At 41.3% G+C, this 20,161-nt stretch overlaps 2 protein-coding genes across 2 annotated transcripts; one reads left to right on the top strand and one right to left on the bottom strand.

The window, feature by feature from the left end:
- Positions 1–490: 490 nt before the first annotated feature.
- On the bottom strand, positions 491–10,241 carry LOC104448910 (NADH dehydrogenase [ubiquinone] 1 beta subcomplex subunit 2). Its single transcript, XM_039315984.1, has 5 exons — positions 10,226–10,241; positions 4,047–4,176; positions 1,966–2,011; positions 1,807–1,869; positions 491–978 (listed from the first exon to the last, which is right to left on the bottom strand). The coding sequence occupies exons 2-5, from the start codon at positions 4,154–4,156 to the stop codon at positions 967–969; spliced, it is 231 nt and encodes a 76-aa protein (XP_039171918.1). The 5' UTR covers positions 4,157–4,176; positions 10,226–10,241; the 3' UTR covers positions 491–966.
- A 4,222-nt stretch (positions 10,242–14,463) lies between these two features.
- LOC104448909 (lysine histidine transporter-like 8) lies at positions 14,464–19,633 on the top strand. The gene is made up of 5 exons (XM_010062844.3): positions 14,464–15,040; positions 15,363–15,499; positions 15,812–16,239; positions 18,689–18,820; positions 18,998–19,633. Exons 1-5 carry the CDS (start codon positions 14,562–14,564, stop codon positions 19,484–19,486), a joined length of 1,665 nt encoding a protein of 554 aa, XP_010061146.3. The 5' UTR covers positions 14,464–14,561; the 3' UTR covers positions 19,487–19,633.
- Positions 19,634–20,161: the final 528 nt, after the last annotated feature.

Raw genomic sequence — 20,161 nt, 5'->3', positions numbered from 1 at the left:
CAAATTCTTCTGAAAGCTGGGACTGTGATCCCCGTTTAACTCCATCGCGTCAGACTAACATATCCTAAGAGCTTGACCAACATGTAAGAAGAGCCTGAGTCTGTAGCTTAGGCTTATGATATAACCTTGTGACACCCAAGTCGCGCATTCAAGATCTGTGACTTGATTTGTAAGTATAATCCACCCTGAAAAAGTCGAGAATTCCTTTCGGGAACTTGACCTACGCAAATTTCCCCTATGGCTCTTGCTTTTGGCTTTTGGCTTTTATCTTGGGTGTAGCTCTCGCTAAAATTAACACCGTGGAAGTTCTTGATTTTAAGATTGGAATCAGAGCGGTTTTTTCACTAAATAGTGAAACAATAGAAAGTATGTTCCACCATCTTTACAGGTGTAGATAGTTTCCACTTTCATCTTTAATGAAAAGGCAAAGGCACAACATACTTTCAGGTTATCACCTGCTGCACTTAGAATTGAATGGACTAATATCTCCTGCACAAGGAACATTTACTCACTCGTATTAAATTGTCAATGATCACTACAGTTCCAGTACGCCATTCCAGATGCAATTTGCACGCTGATGTCAGCAATTGCTCTGATGTTATACATGAGGGAAATGCAACTGGTCCACTTGACTTGGTTGAAGGTTGAAAAATAACCTGGATAACTAAGGTGCATAAACAATTTTTGAGTCTGCAGAGACTACTACGCTAATTTGACTGCCCTAAACCAGATGTAACCCAACTCTTTTCAGGAAAAGATTATGCAAGCAGCTGTCGAGAACTGAATAGAATGCTCAAGTATAAGCTTTGCACACCGAAAATGTTTAACATCCTTACAAGCTAACAGATTTGCTGTTGTGAGATCATAAATCTCACAGAGATCTTTATTTGAACTCAAAGGAACACAGATAATCCAGATACACTGCGAAAGAACCCCTGGCCTCTTGTGTTATCCCTTTCCAGCGTTTCAATGGGATGTCTGCAAAATATCAAAGAATTAACCATAATTGCATGTTGCTGAATAGAGGTTGACATGAGGATTGTCCAATATACACTGAGCTATCATGCTTAGTTCAGTTTTTGTTTTTAAAAAACAAAAAAGAATATCTAGCAAGTGACGCTAAAGCACTTTGAGCAAATTGTGAGTTCCAATTGATATGGCGTGCCAGCCACCAGGTTTGAAAAGTACAATGGATCAGAAGGCAAGTAATAAGAAATTATAGTTCATCTCTCTAATCAAAGGCTATGTTAAACAAAACAAATGTGCATATACAAGCCATTTGGTGGAAGAATATGTACAACAGTTGCAGAGGTCAGTTTCCTTCAAAATTTCAGCATCTCTACGTATCAACAAAAATGATTTGAACAGCCACTCAGGGATCAATGAATTATACGCCATCCCTCTTGAGAGCCTAAAATATCAATATCCAGAAGGTGTAGATCTGCACAACTTGAGGTCTCCCCTTAACTCCAAATGTAAATCTTACTGCTTGGCTAATGATTGAGGTTTAAGATAAAGAAAAATGGCCTCAGCACTTTCCATTCAGGAAGCACACAGTTCAGGATAGATTTTGGTTCCAAAATTAATAAATTAAAATACAGTTCTATACACGTACACGCATGCACACCCGCACGAGAACTGCCATATGCAGAAGGCTTTTTCCTTAACATGAGCTCCAAAACTTTTTATTTCAGAAGAAGTAGAAAGCTCATCACGTTATTTGTTATTTGACAGAAAACCAAGGATAGGAAATTCTCGTAAGTTCGACTCACACATAATTATGCATCGGGAAGCAGTGATATTTACCTCGTGATCATGTCCATGGCCATGGGAGTGATCTTCATGACCCTCCCAAGGATGTCGCCAACCCTATACACATAGCAAGAACCCAAAACCAACTCAGATGAAGATCTCCCACAGGTTGAAAAGGATTATTTGGGTAGAGGAACTGAGAAGCAGTCTTACCAGTACTACCGGCCCATCTTGCTTAGCTCTGTAAAGGACCCAAAACCTACAATGCACAATTTAAACGGAGTTCACAATTTTGCTTCATGGAAATTAACCAATTTCATACATATAATGATCTTTCAAGGTTACCTTATAAAATCAGCCGAAAACAGATTTCAAATTTCACTCAGAAACCAAATTGTTTTGTCCAATATTGGAAGCACTGAATAAAGAGCAAAACTTTGAAACATGACCGGCAACAATATTGTATACTAATGGGATTGAAAAAGCTTCAAGCTAAGGCATATTGATTCTCACTTTCATAGCGCTATAGGATGGAATGTGACCCAAGAGATAAGTAAGTTAATTAGTGCGCTCAGTGTGGCCATGGCTAGTGTGACATTTTTCACTTCAGTTGTGACTTTAATCTACACTTTTGGATTTACCTTCAACTATTGTTAAATCAATGCTTTTAAGTTGAGCTATGACTTCAAGTGGAAAAACTGCAAATGTCAAAAATAGCTCATTTTCACACGCTAAAAGTATAATGAAGATTCCAAATGTATTTTAACTCAAAAGGCATAAACTAGCAAGGACCATGTCACTCCACTTTTCTCCTAGGTTATGTACCCATGACTAAAGGATATGTCATGGCTACAGATAGGGAACGCTTAATCCCAAACTCGAAATTTGCCATTATTGCAAACCTACTACAAATCTAAATCACCGTAACAAAACTATTGAACAAAGAGTATGAAAAGAATTTGAAGGGCAATAATTGAGTGTCCAAGAACATGTAAATGCACACAAATTGTATGCAACCAAGTAAGATTCAAGTTTTATACATCCATATGCTGAGACCACGATCCCACATCTTGATCCATAGACGAGTCAAATTCTAGGTTACTCATCTGTTCCGGGCACTATATCCGGGTCTGAGTAACAGAGAGCAAGAGCAGACTTTTAGGAGTGTACTTTTCATTGGATTTTGATGGCACAAGCAGCTTATTAACTCAAAAGTAGAAGCCAAAAGCAAAATTTTTCAGTGATATCCACTCAAAACAGCCACCCATTATAGTTCACTGGACCCCGGCAGGACTTGTTTTCTTTTTGTTCTGTTAATAAGAATGTGCGCTTTCCTTTGGGCAAAAGACGAGCTGCACGGCTCATGCTATAACTTAAAAAAAAAAAAAAAAAAAAAAAGAAAAGAGAGAGAGAGAGACATTAATCCTTGCTCCTTTGCAAGCAATGAAAATTCTTGTCAAATATTAACTTCCATATAACTAATATTTAGTCTAATTTAACTTCTATTTACCTACCATGACTGATTTACGCATGATTATGACAAATATGCATGACATACAATGCATTATCCAGAAATGCATTAAATTTGTTTGGTAGTTCGGTGATCTTCTTCTATCACATGCCATCTCTCGTTGCCACTATGATGTTACAATATAGAATTTCTCCTCAAGCCTTATGCAACATTTTATGTCATGATATATCAGGGAGGTGTCAGGCGTGCTTCTCCCCTCCGATCATCATGCACAGAACTCCTCTCTTTCTCTATAGTAATATACCTTTCCTGCTTCATCTAATCTACCAATATGTCTACTATTCCGTCCGCTTTCCCAGTCAGTCCCCCGTCAGATGGCTTCATCAAGCAGACCAGACCAAACTACTCGACCGGACCAACCCACTCCAAACCACACCCTAAAAGATTCCGAATTCAATCACCAATCGAAACCGGAGATGAAACCCTAGCACAAATGCGGCGTCACCTAACGATACCAAAGCCAAGACACCCTATCACATCCACAAAAGCTTTCTACTTCCAGATCCCCCATTCCGCGTAATCCACGAATCCGCAAAAATTCATCAAACGCAAAGCGCATGGAAAACGAAAGCGAAAAAAACCGCGCAATCAAATGAGCTCCCTCCACAGATTCACGGCGGCGAGAAGAATCAACTCCACAGAAAGCGGCATCGGAAATCATCGCCGCGGGCCGAGGAACGCGTTGACGCGAACACACATCCACGCGCGATCGAAGAAATCGGGAGGCTCAGGGGACCGAGAAAGAGAAAGCATCGCGATTTACCACATGACGGCGCACAGCCCCTTGCCGGTGACGGCGTGCCACCGCTTGGGGTGGTGCAGGGACATCCCCTTGTAGGTCGTGCTCCCTCCATGTCCGCCTCCTCCTCCCATCTTCTCTCTCTCTCTCTCTCCGGCCACTATGCTCGACAGCGAGGAGCTAGACGGAGAGACTGTGGACTTGATTGAGAGACGTCCCTCGGGTCCGCTGGGAACCCGATGGATGGGCCCGCTCCGACCCGCAAAGATGATGACGATGGGCCCGGCCCGGCCCGGCCCGGTCACAAGAGTTTGTCTACACTTCGGCCCGTGTCAATTGAGCCCTTTGCAGTTTGCACCATTTGTCTCGATTGAGCCCCTGGTCCAAATTAATTTTCTCGTGAGCACCCGGGTGCTTTAGAAGTCGGTCTCCAGGGCAGGAACTGGGTCGCGGCGAGAGAGAATCGGCGGAGTTAGATAACAAGGCCTGGATGTGGCACCCCAGTACGCCACTTCTAAAAGCCATCTTGATCTCTTTTATATTAGGGAAAAAGCCACAAAAAACCCCGAACTTTCGCCCAAAAGCCGACACATTTACCCCAAACTTTTTTGTGACGTGAAAAACTCAAAAATTTCCAAACCGTGACACATTTACCCCATCAAGGCCATGGCGGAGCCACGGAGGAAGCCGGCATCGGGCGAGGGCGGGGACACCCTCGCCCGACGCGGCGAGGGCGGCCCTCCGGCGATGGGTGAGGATGGCCCTCGCCGGCGTCGGGCGGGACGGCCCTCGCCGATCTAGCGAGGGCGGGGACACCCTCGCCCGACGCAGCGAGGGCGGCCCTCGCCGGCGATGGGTGAGGATGGCCCTCGCCGGCGTCGGGCGAGGACGGCCCTCGCTGGATCTGGCGAGGGCAGGGACACCCTCGCCCGATGCAGGCGAGGGCGGCCCTCGCCGGCGACGGGCGAGGACGGTCCTCTCCGGATCCGGCGAGGGCGGGGACACCCTCACCCGACGCAGCGCGGGTAGCCCTCGCCGGCGTCGGGCAAGGACAGCCCTTGCCGGATCTCGGAGAGGGCACCCCTCGCCCGACGCAGCAAGGGCGGCCCTTGCCCGACGCCGACGAGGGCCGCCCTAGCCCGAGGCCGGCGAGGGTGACCTCGCCCGACGGCGAGGGCGGCCGACGCCGACGAGGGCAGCCCTCGCCGAACGCATCTTCCCTTCGCCGGCTGGCGGCCGGAGGGAAGAGAAAAAAAAAAATTAAAAATTAAAAAAGTAAAATAAAAATTTTAAAAATTTTAAAAATAAAAAGACCAAAATGCCCTCTAATTTTGAGGTAAATGTGTCACATAATGAAAGTTCAGGATTTTTTGTGTCACAAAAAAAAGTTTGGGTAAATGTGTCACGGTTTGGAAAGTTTGAGGTTTTTCACGTCACAAAAAAAAGTTTAGGGTAAATGTGTCACTTTAGGCAAAGTTCAAGGTTTTTCTTGGTTTTTTCCTTTATATTATCATGCAAGCGGAAGACGTTAATTTAAGTTAAGCATTTATAACATGAATTATGCATATGCGAAAATAAGAACACTCGCAACAAAGGGGAATCATACTTTCATTTCTTATCATACTTATATACATCGTGATGGACTACGTAACAAAGGAAATGACGGGACTACATAGCAAAGGAAATGGCATAAATTGGGAGAAATCAAAAAGGTACTCATCTCTCTAACGCCACTTCCTAGTGGACATCCTCACGCTTGTCCATCCGTCCATACCACCTGATCACACGATCCTATATCCAAAATAGTTACGACCGTGTAAAACCTATAGCATCTCCCCTTCACGCTATATCACATCTAGCTTCCACTCCACTTTATCGTCTCCATCGCCACCATTGTGGTCATCGGGGTATAGAATCGATCCTTCTAGATTCCTATCTACCATAATATAGATGGCAATGAAACGGTACGATAGAAGACTACCTAGCACACCTATGTCCACCTAAATGCTCCATTGTGTATCTCATAACTACCACACCCAGAATAACCAGATCTGAAGTGTTATGGCGCACTGTATTGGGAAATGGGGGATGTAGGAATAGGATGCATGACTATCAATCTGTTAAAATAAGAGGAGTGAGCTAACGCTCAGCAAGAGAAATAACTATCTCATAAACCAATCAATCCAATCAACACTCAATTCCTAGGACACATCTAGCATCATAACAACTAGCACATGAGCACACATCACACTTTGGATGTAGCATCCCCAGTCACATGCATAATGCCAACATGCATTTAATGTATCACACACCTCAATGGCAATATCCACATTCACAAGTACAAACCAATGTGCATTTGATGCATCACACATTTCATTTCTCAATCTCATCGCATTATTCGAGTCCACCCCCATCTCATAGTTCAATCAGGTTGCTAGCCAACCCGTGCAGATCACTTCCGATTTGTTGTCCGAACTTCTGCAGTTTGCTAGCCGCAGGCATTCCCATACTACCACTCGAGGCGTCTTGGTTTGCTAGCCAAGGCATTCTCTTCCGGCATCCAATCCTAACCATCATCAAGTTCTTGGTTTGCTAGCCGAGACTTCCATGATTCTCTCTAATCGCAAGCATCCCTACTACAACCCAAGGTATCTTGGTTTGCTAGCCAAGGCATTCTCCTCCAACATCCAATTCTGGCCATCGATGGGCATCCAAGGTTTGCTGGCCTTGAGGGGATCACGCATCCAAGGTTTGCAATCCTTGAACATTACAAAGTAGCAAACTTTCTTAAGCACCACAAGCATATCACACTCATGCAATGACATGAGAATCACATGCCGTAAACCACATCCCATTCAGCACACCCTTCATTAGGAAGATACTATGCCACTGCAAACAATTTGATGCCTCATTATTACTCCCAAGCTGTGTACAAATATAAAATTCCAGAATAGGTGCTCATGCAATCATCTCAATTTCACAAACAAATAGCATTTAAATTAAAGCCAAACCTTTACCATGAGATAGCTTAATGAGTGTAATTGCTATCTCCAGTAGACCACACACCAAGATTCAATCACCTCCAAACAGAAATTCGTGAACTCCCAAGAATAGGCAAAACAAATTAGTTTTGTGCAATCTTCGAAATCAAAGCCATTACTTTATCAAATGAGCTTGAAAAATTATAAAAATTTAGTATGTTGTAGAAAATACCTTAAATAACATTCTTCATGAAGAGAACTAAGTCAAAACATTTTGTATAAGGAGTAGTAATTCGCACCAAATAAAGAAGAATCTAGTTCACTAGAACAAACCAACTGATCTTCAAAATATACTCATTTTCACAGCCTAAAATGTGTCAAAACATTTTAAAATTTGGATATGTTATAAATAAGAATGTCCTCTACAACTTTGATGAAGAAGAAAAATCCAAAATCAATGGGGAAAATTTTATGAAAAATCAGGAATAAAAGGGTCATTGTTCCTATTGCACTATGCAGATTAGACATAGTAAATGAGTAGACTTTCGTACCAACCATATTACCTCAGAAAACTCTACAATTAAAGTATGTTGTATATCAAGATATCTTGCACAACTTTCATGAAGAAAGTCTCATCAAATTTGAATCATGACAAACTCCACAAAATTAATAAACAAATAAGGTCCAGTAATTCCAATTCTGAAAGTCCAAACTACAGTACACGAACAGATGCAAAACTTGCACCACACGAGTTCATTGCTCAAAAACACAACTCCTAAGCCACATGCAACATCCATCTTCAATTACCAATTCTTACGTAAGGGCCAAACGAATACACGAAACTCACATGCGAGGCCATAGAAGCCACGAAAACCACATGCAATGCTTCGCTTCCGCAAAATTTCGAAATCACAGCTTAACTAGGCCACCAATTCACATTCTCTACATCTACTCAATCTAACAAGGACATGCAAGTAAGAAGCCACACAAAACAACTCCTATTCTAGCAAAAATCAAGTCTCAAGAGGATCAAGAAGAGTAGAAGAGAGCCATTTCTCCTTGCCTTTGCTTCCCTTAAGCTTTGGACCTTCCTTCCTTGAGGATAACCTTGAAATCTTGAAAGAAAATGGAAGAGAAAGAGGGAGGGAGGGAGGGAGGGAGAGAGAGATACTAAAGAAGGGGATGAATGAGTGATCTTCCTTCTTCTACACATCTCTTGCATGAAATCTCATTGGTCGCATGGGCGGGCGGCACCAACTGGTGAAAGGGAGTGGACAAGTGGCATGGCCACTTCGCCAAATGGCAAAGGAAAGAGAGAGAGAGAGAAAATAGGGCGGATGAGAGAGAAGAGAGAGAGAGAGGTTAGTCAATGGGGGAAATGGTACTAGTTGAGAGAGAGAGAGAGAGAGAGAGAGAGAGAGTGTGTGTGTGTGTGTGTGTGTGTGTGGTCGGTCAATGGGGGAAATGATACTAGTCATGTCTAATTTTTTCTCGTTCATTGGACACAAGAGATCGAGAACTATAACTATAGTTCATCCAATCAGCACAAAAATTTCTCAGCTAATATATGGGCCAAGTATTGTTGTTCCGAAAGCCTATAATTGACACATTTCCTAAATAGTACCAATTAAAATAATATAATTATCATTACTCAACTATCTAACTAGATTGATTCGAAAAATCAAGATGTCACACTTGACCCTCATAAATTGTTACATTTGTGTGATCTTACAAGTTAAAACCCTAATTTTTTTTCGAGATTGACCTCTCGTAAGGGTGGCAAAATGGGTCAATGACCTATATTATAACCCGCATTTAATGGACTAGGTAGAAAATTGGTTAGTTGAAGCTTTAATATGGATTTGAAATGTGTTAGAGCCCAATTGAAAAATGGGTTATAAATGGGTCTATCCTAAATCCATTTATGACCCATTAATAACTTAACTTAGATGTATTACTTTTCAGTTTCCTTTTCTTTCTCTTTCCTTTTCTTTTTCTTCTTCATTAGCTAGTTGTCAGCCACGGCGGCGGCTAGTGACTGACTACAGCCGAGCTCGAGCCTCACCATAGGTTGGTGAGGCTCAAGCTCGCCAAATTTTGATGAGGTCAAGCCTCATCGGCCGATGGCAAGGCTCCGCCTCACCTAATTAGGTGAAGCCAAGCTAGCCTAACACCGACGAGCTTGAGCCTCACCCAATCTAGCGACCTAGGCAACACTCAAGCCTCACTCGAGGTCACCAGAGCCTCACCGACATTTGGCGGCCTCAAGCAAGGCTCAAGCCTCATCTAGGTTGTCGAATCTAATGAGGCTCGAACTCCCCTATGACCAACAACTAGCCAATGAGGAAGAAAAAAAAAGGAAAAAAAAAAAGAATAGAAAAAGAATAAAATAAAAATAATTAAAAATATAATAATAAAATTTTTGTTGAAAGGGGTGCATGAGTAAAAGATTTTCCTTACTAGTCAGCAAAAACTATCTTCTAGTTTACTTTCAGGTTTTAGCCATATACTGAAAAACATGGTAATTTTCTTGAAAAATGATTTTCCTAAAATATTATTGTGCTTTGATGATATGGGCCAAGTTAAGTACGAATTGGGGCCGGTATGAGTCATTAAATTTACATTATATAAAAATGAGTCAAAACGGGTTATATGGATTAATATGAGTTGAACCATTTTCGATCCAACCCAAACTCGACTCAACCCACCCATTTGACAGCCCTCGTGATTCTATATAGGTGATTCGAAATTGGAAGAGTATGTAAACTTGCATCCAATGAGCAATGTTTGCCAATGGGGTAGGAGGGCTTTTAGGAAGACATCAAGATCATTAGGTAGTATTTTGAACCATATAATTCCATATAATATAAGATGAATGGATTGTAAATAATCAATGGGTGTTTGGGGAAAATTGTCCAAAAGTCTTAAACCTATTACATTTTTATTGACTCAATCATAAACCTTTCAACATTTTGCCGATTGAATCCATCAGACCAATTTGACTAGAATTAATTGACATGGACGCTGGGCATGTTACGTGGTACGGTCGACCCTAATGTAAACAATATTTAATAACATTTCAATATTTCTTTGATTTTTTTTATCGCTAGTGAGGAATTAATTGACATGGATCTGGGTGAAGCCATCTAATGTAAACAATATTTAATAACATTTCAATATTTCTTTGAGGCCATTTGGTAACATTTCAATATTTCTTTGATTTCTCTCTCTCTCTCTGGCCTCTCTCCCCCAGAAAACCATTGCAGCGATGAGTGAGGCCACCTTCGCCCTCGACTAATGAGGTTGGCCCCACCTAAATGTGGACAAGGCTAGGCGAGGGCCACGTGACCCTCGCCTATGGCCAACAAAATTACGACAAGGGCTTGATGAACCTCATTGGCCTCAATTGAAGAAAAAGGAAAATGAAGGGAAAAAAATAATTAATAAAAAATTGAGATATTATTAAAAATTATCCACACTAGGCCATGCCATTAAAACAACCAGCATCCATGTCAACAAATTTTGACTTAAATTGATCAGATAAACTCAATTAGCAAAAAGTGAAATAGTTTAGGACTGAATTAACAAAATTGAAAGATTTATGACTGAATTAGCAAAGTGTAATAAGTTTAGGATTTTTTGAACAATTTTCTCAGTGATTTGGCCTCTTGAATGAATTTTCAATGTTTTAAAATTTTCATCTTATTCCTATATTCCTACTCTTTTCCAAACCTAATGTATCATATTCCCAATATATTAAGAGAAAATATTCTTTTTATGAAGAGGAATTGAATCGTAAAAAGGCTACCTTACCTCTTGAGGAGCTTATGTTTTTACAGCCTTTTTAGTTAGCCAAATAAAATTGAGTTGATGGAGGAATTTCATTGCATCAATTTGACAAATTTTAACATTTTATTATATTATTTAGCATTTTTAGAACTTGATCATACTTTCTGAATAAGTTTTAAGGCTTCCTATATGCTTTCCTATTTTTAATTAGGATGTATGAATTATACTTTGTTGACGTGGTTTCCATAAATTCATGAGTTGATTCTCTTCTTTTCCAATTTCAAAGATGAGAAAGTATATTGACATGACACTTTTGAATTGTGATTTTTTTAGTTTTTTGGATAAGTATATTAGAAGTCCTAAAATTTATCACAAAAGTACAGTTGAGTTTCAAAACTTTCAAAAAGTACAATTAAGTTCCAAAACTTATTAGAAAGTGTAACTGAATTCTAAAACTTTTTAAAAGTGCAATCAAGTCCTAAGTTTTATTAAGTTGGTTCAATGAAATCCTTCTGTTTAATGCACTTTTTGAAAACTTTAAGATTCAATTATACTTTCGTGACAAAATAGGTCAACTTCAATACTTAGTTTCCTAAATTGAATAAGCTGAATTGGTTTTGGACTTTATTGTACTTTTTGAAAGTTTTAGGACTCAATCGCAATTTTATGATAAATTTTAAGACTTCTAGTGCACCAAATAGGAAAATATGTAATAGGTGGTATCTTTCTTTAGATAATTAGCAAGTTTAACATATGACTGATGTAATAAAATGTCACAAAATACAGAGTATTCTATCCGAATTCAAATTGGGACTCTCAAAGACAGCCTTAAAGGATTTGTTGGAGTGATTTTATTACTATTCTTTATGAATATGGTCTTTTTTTTTCTTTTTCTTTTTTGGCTAGAAATTGTGAATATGGTCTTGTATTTTGTCAAATGCTCCACATTTCTAGTTTCTTTATGAGAATCGAAAAAGACCATTGGTGAAGTATCCAGACCTTTAACTCAATTAATAATTATAATATACATGGAACCCCAACCACATTCATTTGATAAGGTTCCCTCTAGAGACGGATGAAAAGCTTATAAGATGCATTCTTTCTTCTTCTTTTTCATCTGACAGATGGCCAGAGCTTCATTTGGTTTCGAATTCTTCGTACTTCTTGGTTTGCGAGCCCCCCTCCCAAAAAGAAATTGAAATTTTCTTCATACCCCGTTTTCTAAAAAGTCTGCGTTTGCCATGACATGACCCCAAAGTTACTCTCCAAACGAAAAAAAAAAGGAGCAATTTAAAGTTCAAAACTAGTGCTTTATCTAATCCAAGAGAAGGGGTGACCCTCAGGTCATCATCCCCATTCTAGAAGACATGAGAACGCGTAGAAGTGGAATGTGATGTCGTTTGACCAAACGCGCAACCACATCTCCAATTCAAACCAAAACTGTGTTGACTTCTCAGTCTGTCCTGCGACTCTCTCTCCCTGCACGGCATTGATGTCATCGATCAGGAAGTTGCCTGCTTTTTCCTCGGTCCAATAAGCCGGGAATCGCAGGCTTTTTCAAAGCCTTTCGAGAAGCATGGAGTTTTTTAAAATCAGACTGGACCCTCCACCTCCTTTCCTCTATGTTCAAGCGTCCAATCCTAGCCGTCCACATCGATGGATCAGTAGAAAAATAAAAGAAAGAACAAAAGCATCGGGTCGAAATCGAAGTGGTTGGTCGACCACGGCATGTATGCAATGTGAATCCTGTGAATGATGGATGAAAAAGGGTTAGGAGCTGAGAAACATGTGACTCCTGGTCCCATGCCAATTCGAAGGATTTTCATTACATTTTTTGTGGTTGATCAGATAGAAGCGATCTCCAACTTACTGATTCAATAGCTCTTTTTTCCAGGGCAAACCAACTTCGAATTCAGTGTGAAAGACTTTCGCTGGGCTTGGCAGCTTTCTAACCTGCGAAACTTATGTTATAGCTAAAGCATATATAATGACATTTCATATGTATCTAGTCTTTCTGCAAATGGCATCACCCTTGAGCTAGTAGATGAAATTTGGTGAGTAAACCTACCAGATCAATTCTTTTGATGACGTTCGCACGTCCGAAGTTCCAGCACCTTGCTGTGGTTTTCTAGTCATTGTACATCTAGTTTATTATGCCTTTAAATGACCAACGAAGCCGCAGAAGTCAACTGATCAACGAGAGACTTTCTAGAATTTACCATGAGGAAAAAGCTTTAAGAATAATCTCGGGGTTGATGAATAAAATAGAACCAAGACTCGATAATCACTCTGTCATTCAGTGCATAAAGCAAACACAGTAGTTGCAACATGGAAAAGTTGCTCGAAAAGATCGAAAAATATCTGAAATGATGAGATTCATGAGCGAAAACCTGCAAAATCCCCCATCAAACACGATGGTCGGTTTTACTTTTGAGAAGGATGCGCATGTGAGCGTAATCCGATTATGCTCATAAAACGTGAAAATCAAAAGCCGTTGAATTGTGTCAGCAGGCAAGCGGCCTGCTGGCATGGGACGGAGCATTCAAGGACAAGTCTCGAGGTCCAACTGGAACTAGATAAATTTAGTAAAGTGCAAAAAAGTAACAAACCCGATAAGTTGCGATGTGATGTTTGCAAAACAAGATTTAACTTAGCTTGTGACGGTCAAGATGTAGTGAACGACAAAGAAGGCAAGCCAGAAGACCTACACTAAAGGGCGAACGAATCTCTGAAAAGATAGCAAAGAGGGTCGCTTCTATACGATCGTATTGGCTCTTGCTTTTCATCAGCGTCATGCTCATTCACATAAAAGCTACTGATGCTTGTGAATCTGGTTGTTAAAAGATGACTTTTCGCCAATCCCTTGATAGAATATCTCCCTATTTGTTGGTCGTATAGCTTCTGGTTGTTGAGGCTAATCTTTCTGATTACCAATAATTTGGCTGCCCGCAAATGCTCTCACGGATACGTTGTTGACTTTAATGATCAGTTCAGATCCTGAAGCTGCTCAAAATAAACATAAACTCAACAGAAACCCTAGATTTTTCAAGAAAGATGCCAAAGATTTTAAGACTTTCAGATCGATAACCATTAAATGGGAAGAAAATACGAGTTTTTCCTTGCTTCAGCCAAAAGCAAGAAAAGCAACTTAAAATAGCATAAAACAGAAGAAAACTTGCATCGATAATTGCAGCAGCCTTCCCGACAATCGCGCTGTTCCGATGATTGTCAACCTGAGGCTCCTTGATTCATCACGATTGAATAAAAATTTATATGATATTTTAATCAAACTTCGAGAAACAGTGAAATTAAGTAATACTGCTCCATCTAGATAGCTACTTGTATTTTATACACAATAGTTAGCTTTCTTCGTTGCGTTAATAGTAAAGCGTGTTGGAATATTTGATGGGTTGTTTATCGGGTTTGCTAATAGGGGAGAAGTTTTTCTTACACGATTATCGTAAATCTCGGAACACATGTGAAAGATAATGATATTGTGACCGATTTACTGTTTCAAGTGACTAAAAAAGTCCCTCCATGTTATTGCAGATAATTATATAAATCCACGATCAATGATATTGTTTTCCTGTTTCCACATATCCTCTGTCAAAGCATTTAAAGACTCATTATAAAGGGCAGGAAGAGAAAATTTCAAAGCTAAAAGTATAAAGAAGTCAATCCGATTCCATAAGCGCCGGTCAACAAATGATGCCTACTGAAACCCAAGGTCGTCACCATCGCCCAATACGCCACTGGTTCTCATGTTGTCATGCGCGAGAAGACTATAAAATCGACCCTCAAGACTCCGAGCGACGCCGTGCGAAGTGAGGCAGACACAAAGCGCGAAAGAGAGCGAAAAATGGAGGCGGTAGTAGGGGACGATTCTGTCGCGCCGGCGCCGCCCGTTTCCGCCCCCCCAGTGCAGATGCAGTACAACTCTCCGTCGCTGTCGCGGAGCCCGCTGCTAATCACGCTCGAGCCCACGTCGGATAATAACAACAACAACAACCAAGGGAGCAACCCTAGAGGAGGAGGAGGAGGACACAATAGGAACCGGAGCTTCTTCACGCCCTTGGGGAGTCCGATAAGGAAGGCGATCCAGATGACGAAGCTCGACCCTCAGGACGCTTGGCTTCCGATCACGGAGTCGAGGAATGGGAACGCTTATTACGCGGCTTTCCACACACTCTGCTCCGGGATCGGCATTCAGGCCCTCGTGCTCCCTGTCTCCTTCACCATTCTTGGCTGGTAAGAGACTTCCGCATTTTTCGTAATTGTTCTATTGCTTTCCCCGTTTTTAAGGATAGCAATCATCAACTGAACTCTCACCACAAGCGACGACCTTAATCCCCAAGAAGTTGTCCTGAACTGAAAATGGACGTACGTACCGAGTTCCAAAATCTTGCCATGGGTGACATGCCCTGGAGCGCAACCAGAGTCGACGTAGCATGTACAAAAGCCGGCCCAAGACATCACCTGATCGCGAGATCCCGAAGAAGAAATTTCTCGCTTGAGAGGACAAAGCCCATGGTGTGATGTTAATCTTGAGTCTTGATGTTAATGGTTGCAGGACGTGGGGGATCATAAGCTTGACGATAGCATTCATATGGCAGCTCTACACGCTGTGGGTGCTGGTGAAGCTTCACGAGTCCGCCGAGACCGGCATGCGCTACAGCAGATACCTCCATCTCTTCAGCGCCACTTTTGGTAAAAAAAAGGCCTCTCTATTACATGGGAAAATATGTTTTTCCCCCCTCCTTTTACTATAATTTTTCTTCTTGAAACAGAAGCTTTGACAAAATACACCAAAATTTAAAACAAACCATTATCTTTTTATTCCGTTTAATGTCATAAGTTGATAAAGAGTAATTATTGTCCATAATTTTTAGGACACCGTCCAAAGATATTAAAGCTCATTTGCATATCTTTATGTGGCGAACGTGAGATTGACTTTGTCTGCTGTGTCTATCGGCGGCAGAACGAGTCTGATATAACATTTTGTACTTCTCAAATCAACAGGTGACAAAATGGGGAATATCTTTGCGGCGTTCCCAATCATGTACCTGTCGGGAGGCACGTGCGTCGCGCTCATCATCGTCGGCGGCTCGACCTCCAAGCTCTTCTTCCAGATCCTGTGCGGGGAGGGGTGCGCGGCGAAGCCGATGACGAGCGTGGAGTGGTACCTAGTGTTCACCTGCGCTGCCGTCATACTAGCCCAGCTCCCGAACTTGAACTCCATCGCCGGCGTCTCCCTGATCGGCTCCATCACCGCCATCTGCTTCTGCACCATCATGTGGCTGGTGTCGGTGACCAGCGGGAGGCTTGACGGAGTGTCGTACGATCCAATCAAGGAAGAGCCGAACATGGCCTATATCTTCAGCGTCCTGAATGCCTTCGGGATCATTGCTTTCGCCTTCCGCGGCCATAATCTCACCCTTGAAATTCAGGTACATAAGAAATCACTGCATGCATCATTTTTGCATACTTTAGAGGAATAGTTCTATGCGTAATTAAAGAAAATCTAGTTAGAGGTGTATTTCAAAGATAGCTACTAAGTATGCTTATGCACTTACGTGATTAGCGCTAAGGCTATTCTTGTTTTTTCTATAAATTACCGCCTTCTTGTACAATCATATCATTTGACTGCTCTTACTTGTCCATTGGTTACAAACCCAAATAAACAATAGAAGTAAAATAGAAAATAAGGAGTTAAGTACTTTTTTTTAATGATTTAATTTTTTGTGAAAAAGAAAAGAAATAAATATGATAAAAGAAAAACCGAGTCTTAAGGTATACAAAAATCGAATATTCCATCACACTATTTTGGGGTTTGTTCTTTTTCGATAGTACCCTTAAATATAATAATAAAAAAAATTATTCGTTCCCTCTCTCTAAGGAGAGGTTGGATCCTGGACACATTTTAGGAGCTTCCGTGTCATGTCAAACACCTTGACACGTGTCTGACACACTCGGACACCCAGTCCACACGTGTCGGAAAATTAACACGTGGTCAATTCTTTTCGACACGCTCTGACATGCGTGTCCAGAATTGTGAGAGGATGGTGGTTTTGGGGGTGGGTTTGCAAGTGCGAAGGGAGAGAAAATTGTTGAAGAATGCAATGGAAGGTGAAGGCAAGGGCGAAGGAGCGGAGACGAGGCCTGTGACTGCAAGGTGGAGGGCCACGATTGCAATGCCGTGATGGAGGACCAAAAGTGAGGCTGCGGCTCCAAAGGAGGGAGGGTCGGAGGCGAGGTAACAAGCGATTACAATGAGGTGATCGAGAGAGAGCAAAGATCAAGATGAAGAGAATCACGCTAGGAGGAAGAGGAGGCCGTGGAGGAGGGTTTTAGCAAGAAGAAGAGTAGATAAAAAAAAGAAAAAAAAAGGGATTTTGATGTGGAGGGATAGGTGTTGGGGATGACTTCAATTTCGAGGGAAATGATAGCCTTGACGGGTCATAGGGGGAAAGAAACGAGAGAAAGAAATTGAGGGCAGGAGGTGGTGTGGTGGGGTTGCGGAGAGAGAAACGCGGTAGGGGAAATTTTTGGGGGATGGCGGTTTTTGTGCGTAGGGGAAGGGGGGCCGTGTGGGGGCAGCAAAGGGGACGAGGGAGGAAATTGGGCTGCAGGGCTTTTTTGTTAGAAAAATAAATAAATAGGGCTAAAAAGTGATTTCAAAAATTAAAATATTAAATATCAAATAATAATAAATTTTGATCATTATAGATCATAAATTTATATAAATAAGTTTATTCTAATCTTTTGTTAGTCATTAGTTTCATAGATAATTTTTATTAAAGTTAAAAACATATTGCCAAATATGGGTATACATTAACTATGAATATGTTTTTCGAATTTCCTATAAATAAATTTATTAATATTATTAGTGTAAATTTATTATAAGCTCTTTTTTTTATTTATTTATTTATTTCTGAATTCAAATCAAATTAATTAAAAATAAAAATATTCATTTAATATATAACGTATCAATATGTCGAAATTCTCTATTTTTAAAAATGATGTATTGACGTATCGTGTCGCATGTCGGTGCTAATTAGGTTAGATCTTTTTTTTATCTTTATTTTGTTAATATAAATCCTCTTTCTTTGGATTAAAAACAAAATAGGACACACACACACACACACACACATAAGTTTATATTATTCTATCAAAGAAATTATGTGAAATTCATTTTATATTGTACATCTATTTGTGCATGGCTTCCCAGTAAAAAAAAAAAGAAGAGAAGAATGCACATTTCCTTGAAACATTTCACCTTCTTTGAGCATGCATAGAGCCTTTGATTATGTCACGACGAAAACCCAATTGTTGTGAATAACGTGTCAAAGCCACTTCATCGGCTTGATCAAGATTGTTAGTATTTTTGCTATTAGCATATGCTGGTTATCGGTAAATATCACTACACTTTTGGCTTATCTGGAACGAATTTGATCCTCTGCCACGTTTTCCTCGTTCTCTCCTTCCAAATCGTTGATTTACTTGTATGACCATGGAGATAATAGGTTTGGAGGCAGTGTAAGTGGCAGTCGGGTCGACCGTTTTTCACGAGGATGACTAGAGAGAAAAATTAAGCGTGTGGAAAAAGGTCGATACTTAGATAAACTTGTATTTTTCTTCTGTCAAATTGCATCAAATTCAATTGATTCGAGCCGATTAGAGAGTCTCGACTAAAGATGAAGAGAGGGGGAGTCACGAAGAGACTTTAAACTAAGGCCCTAGCACTCGAAATTGCGACGGTCCACACGAGAAAATTTGGCACCGTGTCTCTGGAAATTCTGAACTTCAGCATAGAAACATGCGGCGTGACATTAGGTTTAAGGAAATGTTTCCTAAGGAAAATCATGTTCGAACCTTCAGCACGTGTGGTTGTTGCAGGGGACGATGCCGTCGGATGAAAAGAAGCCGTCGCACGTGCCGATGTGGAGGGGAGTGAAGGTGGCCTACCTCATCGTCGCGCTGTGTCTCTTCCCTCTCACCATTGGAGGTTACTGGGCTTACGGCCACAAGGTACTCAGTTCATAGAGTAACTGTCTATTACTTCTCATGAGTTTTATCTTTCGCAGTTTTGCTCGAATTTTAGGGTTGTTTTGGATAGGATTTTCTGGCGTAGTGGTAGTAGTTATTTATGCATGAACCTAGGTCGTGCTTTTGTTCAGCTGGTCCTGATGGAGATTCATGTATCAGATACCGTCTAGTGGCGGCATGCTGACGGCGATCTACCAGTTCCACGGGCGCGACACGTCGCAGGCGGTTCTGGCCCTGACGAGCCTGTTCGTCATCGTGAACGCCGTCAGCTCCTTCCAGATCTACGCGATGCCCATGTTCGATGACATGGAGTCCAAGTACACCGGGCGGATGAACAGGCCGTGCCCGTGGTGGCTCCGTGCCCTTTTCCGGGTCATGTTCACGTACGGGTGCTTCTTCGTGGCGGTGGCGATCCCGTTCCTGGGCAGCTTGTCGGGCCTGATCGGGGGCGTCGCGGTGCCCATAACCTTCGCCTACCCGTGCTTCTTGTGGCTGAAGATCAAGAAGCCCAAGAAGCAGAGCTTCATGTGGTACCTGAACTGGGGCTTGGGGGTTTCCGGGATCGTTCTGTCCGTGATCTTGATCGCTGCTGGGGTTTACGTGGTCATTGACACTGGCATTAAAGTGAGCTTCTTCAAGCCCGCCTAGCTTTCTCTCCCTGCCCCTCACATCGATCTCTGTATGTCGTCGGGCAGGTGCTCCTCCTGCCACGTTGTAGTGATATTGATGTGACAAATCGATTCTGTGAGGACTCATGGCTTGAATCCATCAGTTAAACCTGTTCACACCACAGTACATAATATCTATCATGACCTGTGTAGTGCGACTGAAGTTGATTGAATGAATACGATTTAGATGTGTACCCCAAAAATGAATGATTTGTTAACTTTACAATTCTTTTTTTTTTTGGTAAAGGTAAATATAGTATAGTATAGATTTTGCGAAGAAGAATACAATGGGGGAGGCTCGGCACCAACAAAAAACAGACACTCAAGAAATCAAGAGTTTAAGCGAGTGTAGGGGTACCGTGGTTCCCAACAAACAGAACAAACAACGAAAAGAAATAAAGGAAGACTAAAAACAAGCTAAAGAACTACTATCAATCAAAGATAGAAGGATGAAGATCCCAGTTGAAGTCTTCTATTCTTTGAAATGTCAACAACATGCTTAAACATCATACATTTATCTTTAATTGCCTTCTGGAGGTGCATCTTCATCGCCGGAAGAGAAAGAGTTTGATTGCGAAAAAGCACATTGTTACGCTCTTTCCATATGATGTAGCACATCGCACCAAAACTAAAGTTGAGCCATAGTTTGATAAAA

This window comes from Eucalyptus grandis, chromosome 6 (genome assembly GCF_016545825.1).
Source record: "Eucalyptus grandis isolate ANBG69807.140 chromosome 6, ASM1654582v1, whole genome shotgun sequence".
In the NCBI taxonomy this organism is placed as follows: Eukaryota; Viridiplantae; Streptophyta; class Magnoliopsida; order Myrtales; family Myrtaceae; genus Eucalyptus; species Eucalyptus grandis.
This window is presented reverse-complemented; position numbering and strand designations above follow the sequence as displayed.